This window comes from Pituophis catenifer, unplaced genomic scaffold (assembly GCF_029215685.1).
Source record: "Pituophis catenifer annectens isolate HBS135680 unplaced genomic scaffold, rPitCat1.0.hap2 SCAF_6, whole genome shotgun sequence".
NCBI lineage: Eukaryota > Metazoa > Chordata > Lepidosauria > Squamata > Colubridae > Pituophis > Pituophis catenifer.
The window spans coordinates 25,285,429-25,302,812 of record NW_027256886.1 but is presented as its reverse complement, the minus strand read 5'-3'; the positions used below and the strand labels follow the sequence as shown (position 1 = coordinate 25,302,812).

The 17,384-nt window shown below is 36.9% G+C and overlaps 1 protein-coding gene across 1 annotated transcript in view; it reads right to left on the bottom strand.

The window, feature by feature from the left end:
• The window catches only part of WWTR1 (WW domain containing transcription regulator 1), an 88,390-nt gene that overhangs the window by 20,237 nt on the left and 50,769 nt on the right, over positions 1-17,384 (bottom strand). Inside the window, exon 2 of the mRNA XM_070945219.1 lies at positions 10,387-10,523. Coding sequence (XP_070801320.1) covers positions 10,387-10,523 — 137 coding nt within the window. The remainder of the gene's footprint in view (positions 1-10,386; positions 10,524-17,384) is intronic.

Sequence of the window (17,384 nt, the reverse complement as noted above, 5' to 3'; positions counted from 1 at the left end):
ACTCCTCGCACAGATTGAGCAATGCCACTTAGGACTACAATCTGATCTACAGTAAAGGGAATAGAAAACTATCTATGCAGTTACCCTCAGAGACTGTGAAATCTCAACAGCCATGTCAACAATGTGATGGGCCCTCACTAATAGCTTATCATTTTACTGGAATAAGACTGTGGCTTAATATCAAAGACAGTCAGTTTCAAAACAAGCCAAATGGCTTTCAAAGCCCTCATCCCACCCAGAATTAGATAGACACAATTTTATATCCACGTATAAGAGATGGAGTCAAATTAGGAAATATTTTCTGAATTGTGCTATCCCCAGCCACCACTTTGCAAATGAAACTGAAATCAGCATTCAATTTACCTCTTCAAAAATAAGTTAAATTGTAAGCCATAAAGTCAAAGTTTATGCACTGCACCACAGAGAAAATTTTAAACATTACCAACAGTGTTTGGAGGACATTATGGCCTTATATACACAAATAGCTCTCTGTGTTAACTAAGAATATCCACAACTGGAGAATTAATCTGCCATGTGCTTGCCCCAAAATAGTTCAGTAATAATATCTTAATTTCATACAAGCTGAATGTAACATTCTGCTGCATGTCTAAATTTTCCTAAATTCCTACCCCTTGTCACTGCATATTCCTAGATAGCCCATATCCCCCAGGACTTCAAAGCCCAGATCTGACCTTGGGCTTGAGGATCCCTCACATATATGCACATATATCTTGTGGCTGATCTGTTCCTATACGGATTGACAGAGCTGGTAAGTGAAGCACTGTACTCTCTGGTAAGCACATCATTTGAGCCCCCATGTGATTCCAGAGTGGTGATAAGCAGATACCTTGCTATTAAGTATTACCAACTTCAGAATTTAAGCCAGGCCCCAGAATGTCTATTGAGATTCTCAGTCATTCAGGTCATGGTTGTCTCAAAGGTGCTTTTTCAAAAGGCAACTGGACTTGTTTTGTTTTTCCTTGAAGGCGTTTCACATCTCCTGTAACATTAATTGCAGGAATATCTGAAAAGCTCAGGATTATTAATCAAAACAATATACATTCACAATTTAAATCCAAAAATACACTAAGGCAAAAGCTTGTCCATCCCAGGGATAAAACACCCAGACACAAACTGAGCAATATGATATATGCATTACACTGCAGTGAGACATGTGCAGATCTGTACATGGCAGAAACAAAACAACCACTTCACAAATACATGGCACAACATAGGAATACAAACACATGAGGACAAGATTCAACAGTCCATCTGCATTTGAAAGACAAAGGTCATTCTTTTGAAGACAGCAAATTCCACATTCTGGACAGAGAGGACCTGTTTGAAAGAGGGGTCAAAGAGTCCATCTACATTAAGACTGAACAGCCTCTTTCAACAGAGGGGGAGGGATATAACACCACTTATCTCCTGTTTACAACACAATCCTTTCAGCAGTTCCAAGAAGGTTCCACACCCATTCGCACTATACCTTGAGGGCATAGATAAACTCCAAATGGCCTCAACGACTCCCAAAAAGAGTGCTAACAACCAGATGATTGCAAGGAATGTCCAAACTGAAGAAGCTTCTTGGATGAGAAGCGAAATGTCTTCAAGGAAAAACAAAGTCCAATTACTTTTTGAAAAAGCAGCTTTGAGACAGGTCCCAGAATGTTACCTAACTGTTAACTTTTTATTGCAGAGTGGGCAAATTATTAAATATGTGGGAAGCTTTCATATTAGCTTTACTAATTAAATTAATATAAATTAAACTTGCTCTGAAATTTAATTAAATAAAAATTCATTTTTGCCTTGGCCCTACCTAGTTTTTGGTTCATGATCCCTGATACGAAAGTGTGGATTTCTGATCACTATGATTGAAGACTTTGCAGTTGGCAGAGGTAAAGGCCAGGGTAATTTTTTTTTTTTTTGGAAGTGGGCCTCACAAATCAAAATTAGACCATGCCCACCTAAGCAACTCAAATGCATGGGTTAACAGGTTGGAGAATACGAAAAGGAATGGAAATACAGCAGTGGTGAAATCCAATTTTTTTTACTACCGGTTCTGTGGGCGTGGCTTGGTGGGTGTGGTGTGGCTTGGTGGGCATGGCTTTGTGGGCATGGTAGGGGAAGGATATTGCAAAATCTCCATTCCCACCCCACCCTGGGGCCAGCCAGAGGTGGTATTTGCCGGTTCTCCGAACTACTCAAAATTTCCGCTACCGGTTCTCCAGAACCTGTCACAACCTGCTGGATTTCACCCAAAATACAGGAATACATCATGAAGGGGCACAGGTGGTTATTTACTATTGGTGAAAAAAAAAAAAAACCAGGAAACTTTGTGTCCTTTTATTTCATGTTTCAAAAGTAGCAAGAGAGGAATAAATTCAAAGCAAGAAACCTAATCTGAATCTTCTCCGCTTTCATTAACAGCAAAAGGAAGAAAAATTCACAGCTGGCTTTTTGCAAACTTTTTTCCTAGGAAATCTGTCTATACCGTTTAAACAAAGAGTGCCTTTTCTTCCACAAACGGCCACTGTGTTTTTGGCTTTGTGCTGCAGTAAATGGAAATCAGGCATCTGTGAATACAGTAATGATATGAATATCCGAACCATATACTTTCAAAACCGCTGTTATATTATACTAATTATTTTCCAGCATTGTCAGCATTTCTTTAAAGTTCCTATTTCTTACATCATTGATATTAATTGCACCAATTGTAGTCCCCCCCCTCAAAATTTAGAATGGTTTAACTTGAAATTTCTTTTTCAGCATAGGGGAAATAAACAGAAAGCTCCAATATAGGATGGAAAATATACATTAATGCAGCAACATTAGTGCAAGGAAAATATAAGAATAACAGAGTTGAAAGAGATCTTGGAGGTCTATCAGTCCAACTCTGCTGAAGCAGAAAACTCTATACCGTTTCAGACAAATGGTTGTCCAATCTCTTCTTAAAAACATCCAGTAATGGAGCACTCACAACTTCTGGAGGCAAGTCATTCTATGGGTTAATTATTCTATCTGTCAGGAAATTTCTCCTTAGTTCTAGGTTGCTTCTCCCCTTGATTAGTTTCCATCCATTACTTCTTGTCCTGCCTTCTGGTGCTTTGGAGAATAAGTTGACCCATTCTTCTTTGTGGCTCCTCTATTGTGGGTGATAAATGTTTGCTAGATTTCTCTCTTTATTTGTGGTTTGTATATTTAATTTAAAAAAAAACCTGTGGGATGAAGGTGTCCATGGGGTAAGTGCTGGTCCAAGAAGTAAATGTGGCTTATAAAAAAGAAGTGAAACTTCAGTTGGGCGGTTCCAGCCATCATGTTAGGTTTTTTTGACATCCCCACAGATGCCCCTGCTTAGCAGGCTATAAACATTTTACATACATACATACATACATACATACATACATACATACATACATACATACAAGAACTATCATATTGAGAAAGATGTAAAAACTGGAGGGGAAAGGAAGTGGAGTTTCCCCATGATTCGGAGGGGAATTTAAAAGACTGTAAAACAAACCTGCATCACACCTATTTATGGCTTAATATTCTAGTTTTTATGTGCATTTTGCTTCAAAACAGCAGTAAATCACATAATAGCTTCTTAGGGGAGCTATTGGGTCCTCAGATTGCTGTAAAATCTAATTTTAGCTACTAATCTGTCAGTAAAAAGGGGGTACATTCCCTATTATTCAAGAATCTAACAGAAAACAGTATCTTAGCTATTACAAAAGAATTCAATATAATTCTGATGACCTCCAGATTTATTGAATTCCTATAATTCCCACCTAGCTGAAGTCCAACAAATCTGAAAATTATCAGACTGGGGTCTCTTGTCTAAGAAAAGAGTGGTTTGTATTTTTCCTCTAAATATTTCATTTGCCATTATTACAAAAGCCTTCACTATCTGTTGTAATTTGTTTTTCTGACTCATATTCTCATAAACTGTCTACAGGCTAGGACAGCACAAGATTTTCCTTAACATGCTTCTAAGTGGGAAGATACCAACAAGTATAATGAGGCATAAACACTGATAAATTATAATGGTTTACTGAAGGAATAAACTCTGAATAATGGTTTTGTTATTATGCTTTTGATATTCTACAACTTACAGCACTGAGCAGCTGTAACAGTACTGCTATAAACTCTGGAAATTGTAGTTCAATACTGGGATAGCAATGGACTGTTAAAACTCCAGTAGGTTTTATTAGGATATCTGGTCAGTTGTGAACTAGTCCCTATTTATATATTTCATCCCTACTCCAGTTTGTTGCAAACTTGAGAGCATCAAGTGTCATGCAAAGCAGTCTGATGAAAAACATATGTTTGCAGAGATAGGAAGAAAATCCAGCCACATTACACTTCTGACTTAGTCACGGCATTATGAAAGGGAAGGGGGGGGGGTGAGCCGTCTCCTCTCCTCTCTTTCTCTTTGCTCTTGCCAACAAAGAACTGCCTGTTTCACTTATTTCCCAGAAACAGCATTAGTCTTCCAACAAGGTCAGCAAAAATACTGCTTTCCAGTTGAGAGTACACAGTGGTCCAAAAATCTGTAAAGTATTAAATAAAAACCCTGCACTGTCCCAAGTCAGTAGAAAACTTTTTGTTCAGGTTTGAAAAGAATGATAGAGAAAAAAACCTATAGTCACTAAGAACTAATTCTTACCTTGATCTTGGATAATTAAAATTTAACAACACTTCTGGGCCTTTGTGCTTAAATCCTGGGAGAAACGGACAGAGGGAGGGAGGGGAACAGGGAGAGGGGGAGAGAGAGAGAGAGAGAGAGAGAGAGAGAGAGAGAGAGAGAGAGAGAGAGAGAGAGAGAGAGAGAGATGTATAATGCCAGCTCCTTGAATTTTCACAAAATACTTTTGACTAGATGGCACCATATATAAGTTGGTCAGGAGGCCACGAAACAGAAAGAGGGAAGGAGGGAGATTGAGAGGCGGGGGTAATGGAGCCAAGCTATTTTAGTCAGCGACCCTTCTGCAGTTCACCTGCTTCCTACTTATGATAAATTGAGGTCTGACAGAGCAATCTTATACATGGCTACTCAAATAGGCAGAAGCACTTGTGGATAAGCCTTCCATCTTCTCTTTTATCAATTATACTTGCTTCTCCAAAAAAAATTACATTATTATTTTGAATCCCATCTGGCACCTGTTTATTAATTTTAGGGTACTGAATAATGCAGTACAATTTGAAACAGAAATAGCTTTTGCAACCCAATTTCACTGACGGTATAACTCCTCTCCAGAGGCTGTAGCAAATATAATCTCTGGCCTTGATTTTCTCACCTTTGACATGTGACAAATACATCAGAGTCAGAACATCACCAGTTTATATGCCTAATAATATAGTAGGGTAAAAAAGTTGATTTTTTAAAAAATTGTTGCACAGGTTTTATTTATGGGTTTCTTATGGGAAGGAAGTAAAAAAAAAAGCAGACATACAAGTCCAAATGGCCCACTACAAATGGCACTTACAGCACACATAAACAAGAAAAAACAAAAATAAACTGATTCCCCCCCCCAATTTTTTAAAATGGAGCTGATTAATTGGACCTTCCTCTGAGTACTTGTACTTTAAGTAGCCATTTGACTGCAATTTACATAGGTGTGTCAGGTCTCAAATTCCTCTTTCTCCTGCCAAGAAATAATGGCCCAGAGCCTCGGTTTGACTATGGGGGTGGAAGGCAGAGGAGAAGATATTTTAAAGAAGAGAGAAGTCAAAAGATTGGCAACTTAGGCCTAAGCTTGGACTCCCAAACTGAATTTTCAAGTCAACAGCAGTCTGTTCTCTTCCTTTCCTTGATTCTTCTTGTGTGGAGAGAGATTTGAACATCAGACAAGTTTTCCCATTTGCCTCTTGTCAATCACAGTCCAGCAAAGACAGACGAGGTCTACAGCTTCTCCAGTCAACCAGCAGGAAGGATCCCAAGAAGGGGGTAGATAACACAGGAATACCTTTTCAATGGCACTGAAGAAGCTGATCATGTCTTAATGTTCCTGCCAGATTGCCTGCCAGTTGAGAGGAAAGGTAAAGCAGCAGAAGCAGGCACATTCTGATGCCAGCAACACCAAGACAAGCAGTACAGCTAGAAGAACAGTACAGACATTTCGTCTTCCTGTGCCTGGAAGCTGACACATCTAGATCTTTTAGAGATGGAAAGAAGTAAAAATTCTACCAAGTTTATCATTTCCAGAATTTCTTTCTTCAGATATATTGGACTATAGTTCCTTTGCTCAGCATACAGCAGGCCCAACTGCTGTGCTGGTTAGAGAAGTTGTTAACTATACAACAGTATATCTGGAGATCACCTGGTTTGGAAAAGTTATTTTAGAACAAGGTCAGGCAGCCTTCTGGTGGACAGTATCTCTTTCTCTTAGCCTTTTTGTGGAGGAGCTCCTTTACAAACATGTAAAGGAGCCTCTTTAAAATTAATTTGTTGAAAAGTGTGCTAATGAAAACTAGCTATTTTGCCTCCAGATTTTGTGATGTGATTTGTGAAGACACTAGGGACAGCAAATTTGGGGCTGCAGGTGGAATGCAGGTTGCACACTTGTTCCAAAAGGTTGGAACCTTCCCCCAATATTTGGATTCCATTATTATTTTGAAATTAATCACAAAGATGTCTCTAGAACTAAAGAATTCAATTTCATTTCAATAACTCTCCTTTTCTAGCTATTTTGCAATCCCTGTGCAGTAAAGCTGCTAACTCTTGAATAGACAATTGAGAAATGTACAGAGCATAATGAAATTTACACCACTCAGATTAATATCACTCCAAAGGAAAAGTGGGGAAGAAATGGAGGTAGACAAAAAAAAAACCTCACAGACAATTTTCTACTGGAATATCTTCCATTGTTCCTAAGGGACTATCTGTTATAAACAGCTCTGTGGGGAAAATCTTGTTATGTTTCTGTATTTGTATTTAATTAATGCATTTTGATACTGCACACCAGCCATTTTGGGAATATTTGTATTGCTAAAAGTAGTACAATGGTAGTAAGTAGCAATACTAACTGTGCATAACAAAAGAGAAAGTTTCAAAGCAACTTCACAATCCTATGCAATAAGTAGTCTTCACTTCTAGCAAAGGTAATGGGACTATTTACGAAAAGGACAAAAATACAAAAGGAAAGAACATTTGAATTAAAAGGATAGGAAAGAAGGACAGAACCTTAGTTTACTTTGGTGTTTTATCCAAGAGAGTATTTTTCCTAATGTTCCTTTAAGAAGAACAATTGAATAGATATCTACTTTAAGGAAACAAACTTGCCCTGAAGGGGTAAATCTTGGTGTTAAAAATTCCTCTATTTTGCTTCTACGTTAACCTTACCTACCTCTGTATATAATTTCTCATCAACTTGAAGAAACTTGTATTAGAGTACACTATAAATGTACTGTGGTAGACACATGATATACAGTATGTCTCCATCCAAGCAAAAATAACTTGGAAATAATCACCACTTGCTCAATGTGTCTCAAAGGTGCTTTTGGACTGTTTTTTCCTTGAGGAAGAAGAACAAAATGTTTTGTTCTTCTTCCTCAAGGAAAAAACAGTCCAGTTACTTTTTGAGAAAGCACGTTTGAGACAACTATGACCTGGATGACTGAGAATCTCTACAGACACTTGATCAAGGATGAACTCTTTTCCTTTTCTCTTAAAAATCCAAATATGAAAGATACCTTTTCCATACTGAAGCTATCGGCATTATTTCCAAAACTAATAGTAACATTTTGTCAGTGTAGCAAACTCCATGACCTTTACAAGGTTGGGAATATCTGGTTTACCTGTAAAACAAGCTCAAGCATTTCGTTTGGTTTCTGGTGTATTCTTTTCTTGCAGAGTTGATTGATGAAAATTATCTGCTATCTCTTGGTATTAAATAAAGCAAAACAGAAAATGATTCTACACATGTCCCTGAGGTGTCATCTAACTTGTCTCTCATTTTTAAGTGGGGAGAAAAATAAGAAAGCCTCCAGGTGCACAGAAACATTTATTAAACTCAGTATGTTTTGGAATATTGTGTAGACATAAATAAAAAACATAATGGTAGAACTTTAAGCACTTCCATAATGCAAATAACCAGAATCAAACAACTGAATTGTTTATTACAATATTTGAAAAGTTCCCTTTGGAATACTGAAACCTAAATCTTCTTGTGGTTTAGAAATATAGTCCTTCTGGTCTAACCATATTAGGAGAAAGAAACAACCATCCTAGACCTAACATAAAACAGTCCCAATATTGATATAAGATTCTTACATTGCATGCACAAGTTGAAGAAGTTTTTCTCATATAACCAAGAAAGCAGGGATAAGGGCAGGAGTGGGTTCTACTTACCTTTACTACTGGTTTGCATCGTGCATGCACAGATCACCTATGATGACGTCTGGGTCAGTGGGCGGAGCCTCCCACCGGTTTTACTACCGGTTCTTGCGAACCGGTCCTAACCGGGGGCAACCAACCACTGGATAGGGGAATCTATGATCCTCCAAATCTGACTGAAACAAACCTGCCAGTATTGACAATGAAGGATATTGTTGCCATTTTTAGTTTAATTCACTAACATATACAAGTAAACAAGAAAAAATTAGTGTGCCATTGTAGCAGTATACCACAAAGATAAGACACAAAAAAGATGGGAGAACCAGAATTGGTTAAACACTGAATTTCAATTTATTGCTGCTTTATTCTATTTAATCAGAAATAATCTTTACTAATAAAACACCTGCCAGACTTTTTGTACCCTTTCTTAAAGTACAAGAGGAAAAGTGAAGTAAAAATAGATAAGCCATTCAGGGGGAATTTATTTTCCCTCAGCTCATACTAGTAAGCAGCACAACAGTAAACACCAGTAGTGAAATCCAGCCGGATCTATCCGGCTCGCGTGAACCGGTAGTGGCGATGGTGGGAGGCTCCGCCCACCCACTAGGACATCATTACGTCCCATTTTTGACCCTCTGTGCATGCGCAGAAGGCTCTGTGCATGCGCAGAAGAGGCTGCACCCTCCATTCCTGAACTGGTAGCAAAGGTAAGTGGATTTCACCGCTGGTAAACACCCAGATAAGAAGAGACCAGGACATACACCTAGAAAAACTTTTAGTCCCCACCTTGTTCATGATACATTTTCCAATACAATTTTTGTTGCTTAAATATATTAAGGCAAAACAGAAGTATATAATCTGCTTTTGAACAGATTTTTGCCAGACTATTAGATCTGACTCCTTATCCAACTTCCATTCCATCCCATCTGTGTTGTCTGCAAAAATGTTGGCTCAGCAGGCATGGTTTCAGGAACTCATGGGCTGGTCTAAAAAAACCCTGCTTTTTAACCTTCAAATTTGAACCAAAACCATTCTTTTTCCTTTGGCTACATAAAGGTGCTACATGTCTGGGACTAACATGTGCTATCAAAGTTCGGGGGAAATATAATTTGCAATTAGAAACTCAGACACACAAAAAGAAAAAATAATAATTTTGAACATGTAACAGGATTCAGAGCAAATCAGTAGTATTGCCAGCTATGGCTGGGGAAAGACTATTTGTGGAAAATTTTTATTCATTGCCAATCTTTACAAATATATGAGATAAATATGAGATAATAATCAAACTCAGTAAAAGGCATGCTTTATATTTAAATATGTATTCCCTCTTTTTTTTCTTATTGTTTTTTCTTATCAGTTTTAATCACAATTTAGTATTAGAATTATAATAGATACTGTATTAATTACTCCACAGATCTGAGGGAGATGGGCAGTTAAAAAATAGGAAATATAAACAAACAAACAAGTAAATAAACAACAGGCTCCATCTTAGCCAGAACTGAAATATCTATTTCAGATCCTAGTTCACCATAATTTTTAATTACAATGATAAAAGAATGCAGCACAATTTTATGCATGCCTGAACAGAAGTAGCTTCAATTGTATTAATATGAGTTATTTCAATTAAGCATGGAGTTAGTTGGAGTTAAATAAATGTTTCTTTTAAGTACAGTTAACTACCAAGTAGACAATACAAACTTAACTTTTCAAACAAAAACAAATTCATTTTAAATATTGTAAAAGTGTCTATAAGACATTCCCAGATGAGACACAAGTGAAACAGATGTTCACAGATTAATTTCCTCAACAAATAGTATATTTGATACAGTTAAATGAACAAGAACTTGCTAGGCCCAAAAGATTTCCACAAGGATCTTGGATATTCCTCGAGAAGCTTCTGTATTTTCCAACTCACTCTAATTGTTGGACTTAGTTCCCAAAGTTTATTCATCATTATGCACAGTCAACAATTATATTGTTTGTCAATAAAAGAGATTAGAAGAAGGTCACAATTATTTGGAACTCTTGTTCCTTTTCCTATTACTCACCGAGGTTGGGTTGCGACATGGCCATTGAACGTTGTGATACTGGGGTGGAAGTGGTTGAAGGATGATGGCTCATGTGATTTAATGGCTGGGTCATAGTTTTTCGAGGATCTTGCCAAGTTGTAATTTTCTCTATGTGGCTACAAAAGAGAAAGTTGGGAGTTATTAAGATTATTCCAATCCTAATTTTAATTACGTTGCTCATTTGTTTATGTTATCTATTAGTCTGCCTCCCTACTTTTTGTTGGCATCGCAATATTAACACATATAAGTATCTAACATTGCTATTTGTTCACTCTTCTGTCATATTATTTTACTACCATCAGGGACCTGATAAAATATCTGTTTTTGAGATGAATAAACAATATGCCAAATTCAACATTTACCTTCAAGGCTATTCTCCAAAGAACCCATCAATCTGTCTATTCAAATTACTCAGCTACATTTGAATATCTCCCTATTATTGGATTTGGTCTTGCAAACAAAGATAGGAATATGCAAACTCTGGAAAAATTTCAAGGGTGAAGTTCTTGAGACATCTGAGAATTCTTGAACCTTGCAAAAGTTAATTTTCTATTTACCTAAAAGTACTAACCTTTATTGCATTCATTACTAGTCTTTGTACAGTCTGAAATATTTTCATTATTTTATTATTTTCTCCTTTTCCAAATCTTTTTCTTTAGAATATCCTGTCTCCAAATATGTAGATATCCTTTGAACTTGTTTTTTACATTATTTTCCTATAGTAGAGTCAATGAATTCTATAGTGGGATAGTTCCCTTCCACTCATTCCAGAAGTAGCTCTGATGGTAATCCCTCTCAGAAAAGATGATTCTGTTCCCAATTCCAATCTGCCTTCCAACTTGGGTACACATATAGCTGGCTACTTGTAACAGCTAGTTTCAATTACACACCTGGAGATTTAGCAAGGCCTTTTTTTTCTATTTTAGTACCCTGAGGAGCTTCTACCAATTGCATACATGATTTCATATAGATAAGTTTAAAAGAAACAAACCATGCCAACATCAATATCAGCTTTGCAAGCCAGGTAGTGCATACAGGTAGTACACCCAGAAGAACGAGCTCTGTTTTATTCCAAGGTACATTAACAGAATCTTGCAAGTCTGAAAGTACATTTTTCTTCCCATTGCCTTTACAGCTGAAGAAACTAACAGGGGTCCCTCTTGAAATGTTTGCCATATCCACATGCCTGTGCAGGCAGTGGCCACTTATTTTTTTTATTTTTTAATTCATATTTCTATGCCGCCCACTCTCCAAGGACTCTGGGCGGCTTACACCAAAGACAGTATACTAAATAGCATATTGCCTCCAACAATCTGGGTCCTCATTTTACCCACCTCGGAAGGATGGAAGGCTGAGTCAACCTTGAGCTGGTGAGATTTGATCCACTGATCTGCTGAACTAGCAGTCAGCGGAAGTAGCTGCAGTACTGCACTCTAACCACTGCGCCACCTCGGCTCTTATCTGTTGCCCTGGCTGTGGCTCTTCCCCCTGTCTCCCAAGGTAGGATTAGTTCATCTGGCTGTGCTCCCTGTCTGGAATACTTCACAAACCTGGCATTCAAATTGGTATGATTTTGTTTCGTAGTAACAGCAGTAAGCAGTAAAGTACTACAGGTAGTCCTCAACTTATGACCACAATTCAGTCCAACATTTCTGTTGCCCAGCAAAACATTTGTTAAGTGAATTTTGCCTGATTTTACGACCTTTCTTTTTCACAGTTGTTATGTGAATAACTGCAGCTTTTAAGTTAGTTACACAGTTGTTAAGTGAATCTGGCTTCCCCGTTGACTTTGCTTGTCAAAATTTCATAAAAGGTGATCGCATGACCCTAGGACACTGCAGCAGTCATAAATATGAGTCAATTGCCAAGCATCTGAATTTTGATCATGTGACCCTGGGATGCTGCAATGGCTTAAGTGTGAAAACATAAGTTCCCTTTTTCAATGCTGTTGTAATTTTGAACACTCACTAAATGAACTGTTGTAAGTTGAGGACTACTTGTACAGAAAATAGCTCCTGGCAAAAATTAGGCTTTCTCCAGGATATTACCAAACTAAGAATTCCTAAGTCTGACTGCTGCAGAAAACTTAACACTGAAGGTCCTTTTTCTGTATCAGAAACAAGGCACCCAACCCACCCAGGCACTGTGCCCCTAACATGATATTCATTTCAGTTACCACTTGTATCTATTATTTATTTTTATCTTTCTCAGGTGGGTTTGAGTCTTCCTTCTAGCTTAGCATTCCAAAACTGGAGGTGGAGCTATCTCCTCTCACAGAAAGTACCATCAGAGTCCTCTAGCTCTGCCTACTATTTAAGGTGAAGGGACAGATCAGAATGTCCTCAAGAAAAAAGACATCCATGACAAATTCATTGTACTGCTCTTCATTTTTGCTTGTGCTTTCTTTCTTTTCTTCATCATTGTAAGCTTGCAGGCATCAACTGGATTATTTAAAAAAAACCCAATGAATACTTTTAATTTTTTTCTTATGAGTAAGAATAATAATAAAGATAATAAAATTGGTATGAATAGTAATGAAAATAAATAAAATAAATAATAAAATGTTAGCATATGAAGTGGCAGAGATTCTGATGTAACTTTTAAAAACTCTGAAAATTTAGCTTCACCTTTATCCCAGATTTTCAACTCTGCAGCCACTTTCAATTTTTCTGTATCACTTACCCTCCCTTTCATCTAGTGAGTCATTTCCTGACTTCAAGGTTACTCTCAATTCTAGTTTTGCTTTCCAACACTTGTTTCTCTTCTATATTATTTAAGCATTTTTTCCTCTTCTTTTCAACTCTGTGCTGTCTAAACATCTAAGTTCTTTTGTTTTCTATAAACAAAATACTGAAACATCTTTGATGCTTCTACGTATGTTGGGTATCGTCTCCCACAATTGTTCAAGATATTTAGAAACTATGAATGCTGTAGTTTAACATATATTGTAGTGTAGAAAAGTTGCTGAAAATGAACAAAAATTAAACCACCCTAGAATCTAATTCATATACCATACTACTATATGACATCACTGCTTTTTTTTTTTGTCTAAGCCATAATTAGCTGAGCTTGTACATCCTGCAAGGTATGATTTATAAATCATAGGGTTCATTTATGTAGTAATCACAAACCAGACAAATCAGACAAAACATATTATGGCATAGTGAAACATGTGAATCCAGCCCATGGATTACATTCAAGTTCCATTTTTAAAATTTTTTGACACAGTAAAATCAATACTAAAATGAACTTTACATTTATATCAGTGGGAACTAAATTCAACTAATGTAACTGGTTATAATCTGATATGGTCTATTTTCATAGCAGTACAAAAAGTGAGGAACACATGTATTTATTTTATTATCATATATAGGTACAATGTCTTTAACACCTGTTAAATACATATATGATCCTCATTTTGTTAGCTGCAAGATGAGCATCTAATAAATGACTAAATCTGACTCAAAATAAATGGAAACTTCTTTTACTGGATAAACTTGTAATTTAAGATATGAAAAATGTATGAATTACTTCAACATATGAACAAAGCAATGAGCTCTTCTAAGAAATGACAATGACAACAAGTGAAGTTGTTTATTTTAATAAGCCTGCCACTGAAATAGGCACCTATTGTTTCCACCATGCTCTATTCTCCCTCCTGTTATTGGCATGTTGTAAATATCAGAGTGCCAAGTGTTATCTGCTCTTTTGGGAAACACATTTGTCACAACACTCCCTGCTGCAGCAGTTGCCTTCTTGTTCACAAAATTAGAATCAAGGGAACTGCAGACTCTGGTTTTCCCCTTGTTTGTTTTGTCAGTCAATTCTCTATCGCTTTCAAATGTAGCCATCAAAGATGCCCAGCCCTAAAGGGAGAGTCCTGCCATCTGCTTCTTGTCCTTTCATATAACTATGAGCCTTGATAACAACTATCTCCAAAATAAAGAGGCCCTAAAGTGCCTTCTCTTGAAATGTAAGGAAACCACAATCCCATGAAAATGGGAGGTGGATTTCTGCTTTTATGAAAGAAGAGATAAACTGGAGAGAAGGAGCTCACAACATCATCTAGATTTTCATGCAGATCAAAGACAAAAAAAAACAGTGAAACAAGGCTGGGCAGGTTGAGCCCAAGACATTATAGTGTCTGAGAAGACTGAAGATTGTATTGTTCTCTCCTTTGATTGGCAGATGTTGTGTGACTGTTTAACAATAGAGTTATCTCTATGCCACCCTAAATCCTTTCTTAAGTCAGGTGAAACCTTTTGGTGGAGGTTTGAGATGAAACCTTTTGGTGGCTGAGGGCAATATTTAACATTTTGAAAGAGCCCAAGGCAACAGGGATGGGTGGTGATGCAAATGGAAGGGATTGGAACTTTTTTTTTCTTTATTGTGAGTTTGAGGAATTCCTTTGTTTTCTATCATTACGTTAATCAGATGTTAGAGATTATGCTACAATAGTAATGTCTTTCTTTCCTTGTTGGGGCAAAAAATTGTTCTACCAATTACAGCAAGAAACTCTGGGGCTACAAGAAAGAAACTTTGGAGTCACAGGTTGATCCTTGCTATCTTAAGAGCACAGGACAGGGCACACGGCTTGCAGTTCTTTTGTCCAGCACCAGATGCAGCTCTTAGCAATGGATTCTCTTCCTTTGCCCCAAAACACTGACTGGATAATTGTCTGGTCAAAAATATTGGTAAAATCTGATCAAATATTAGTAAAGAGGGATCTGTTGTACCCCTCAAAAGATGACTGACTGATATTTGTATTAATTAGCATGAATTAATAGCAATATGTTTAATATTTAAGGGCAAAACAAAATTGGAATGAATTACAGCATTCTCGTTTAAAGCTGGGCCATTTTTCACTAAATCCAAGCAATTCACTTAAAAGGTATTCTCTTAGGCTTAGATAAAGCCCTTGTACTTGAAATTTCAAAAAGAGTTTAAATAAATTTGAAATAGGTAAAATATTTAAGAAAGGAAAAGGGGAAACAAAAGGAAGAAGAAAACATTACTTAAAAAAAACATTATAAAGATTGCATCATCAGATGTCACTTGATAATATTTGACTTACCAGCCAAAGGGCATCCAATATCTAAATGCCATCCAATTGGTAAAATCTTCTTGTGATTTTACTCAAGGTAGCTGTTCTATGCAGAGCTGAATATTGAACATAGGAAGCTACTATATATGAAACCAGATCATTAATCCATTTCCACACCAGCCTTTCCGAACTTAGTACCCTTCACATGGGATGACTGAGCCCAACACTTCTGGAAGAAATGAGGGTTTGAAGTCTAATTCTTACTAATAAGTAGCAATATCTAGATCAGGGGTATCCAACCTTGGCAACTTTAAGACCTGTGAATTTCAACTCCCAGAATTCCTGAAAGCCATATTGGCTGGGGAATTCTGGGAGTTGAAGTTCACAAGTCTTAAAGTTGCCAAAGTTGGACACCCCTCAACTAAAGTTTCAAATAGGTGTGTCCAATTTCCCCAGGCTAAAGCATTTTCCTTTGGCATGCTCTATTACCAAATTACAACCTAATATGAAAATCATTAAAATGATTTTCATGGTTGCCTAAAAATGTGAACATTGCTCTCAGGTTTTTCAATAGCAATTGGTGTAGCTATATGACCCATAAGATTTTCTGCTTTTAAATTAAACATAAACTTTTTAAATCCTTGATTTAGTAGTGAAAAATCTGAAGGTGAATAAATTGTGGTTCTTATATTTTATATGCAGAAACTTCATTACCCTCTATCAGTCAACCCAATGACACACTGTTAAGCACACAAACTGCTTCTACTGAAAAGTCCTACTAAGTGAATGAACCTCTTTTGATCTGTGATGGCTCTTCTTTCATGCAAATCATTGCATTTAACTAGTACATGACCACGCTTATATCAGCAAGGTTTTGGTTTTCAACCATATTCTGGATAGCCCTCAAAAATATGCAGTGCAATTCCTACTGTACAAGCAATGCATTGCTGTTGTTCAGAGTTACAAATAAGGAAATTAATAGAACTGTGATTCAAAACATATCTAGTGAGCATGCAAAGATATTAAAATTATGTAGAGCTTGTAAGGATCTAAAATGTTACAGCTGCATTTGAGAAAGAGAGAGAGGAATGTTCTGTATCAACATTAAATGTTGAACTTGCTTTAAGATAGAAACTTAAGCTTGTCCTTCTAGTACCATTATGGCGAAAAGAAAGCCTTTCAACTTCATTCAAGAACATGACAAGAAAGTCTCTACAGAGGGATGGCTTTATTGTGGCATTTTTATTAGTGTGCTCAGCTTCAAGGAATTCAAAGAAAAGCTCTAGTTAGCAAATGCTACTTGACTTCATAAGGTGGAAAACTAACTTATTTTTAAACACTAGTACTGGTTTAAAATTAACATTTCTATTTCGGTTGGTCTTAGAGAAGTGGAAAATATATTTCTATAGACAAGAAAGCTACAGTAAGAAAGTAAAACAGAAGGATTTCTTTTTTATATTTTGATTCAAAGCAAACTGCCTCATTTAGTGACTGTTTACAATGATGATGAAAAAGTAATTTCATGACCAATCCGCGTATTTTCAACCTCCACAGGTCTGTAAAGCAAAGGAAAGGTGAAGTAAGATCAGGGGGAAGGTAGTGCATCTATCCTTGCTCTTTTTGAACGTTAGACAGCTTTCAATACCATCAATACTATACTTTTGGGCCAACTTATGGAGTTGAGGCTAGGTGGTAGTTTGTGGCAACTACCTAGAAGATATAACAAGCATTGTTACTACAAGTTAATGAAGAGAGAAAAGAGAGGCCATTGTGCACCTCAACTTTGGACATCACAATTAAAAGACTAATTATGGAGTCTTTAGGATCTGGGATCTTTTTAGATTAGCCTTTCCTATCTTCCACTAGATGCCAACTTCTCTTATATTTGGGGGGAAGACAGGAACAATAGGGCTGTTTTTGGCAAGATGAGTGG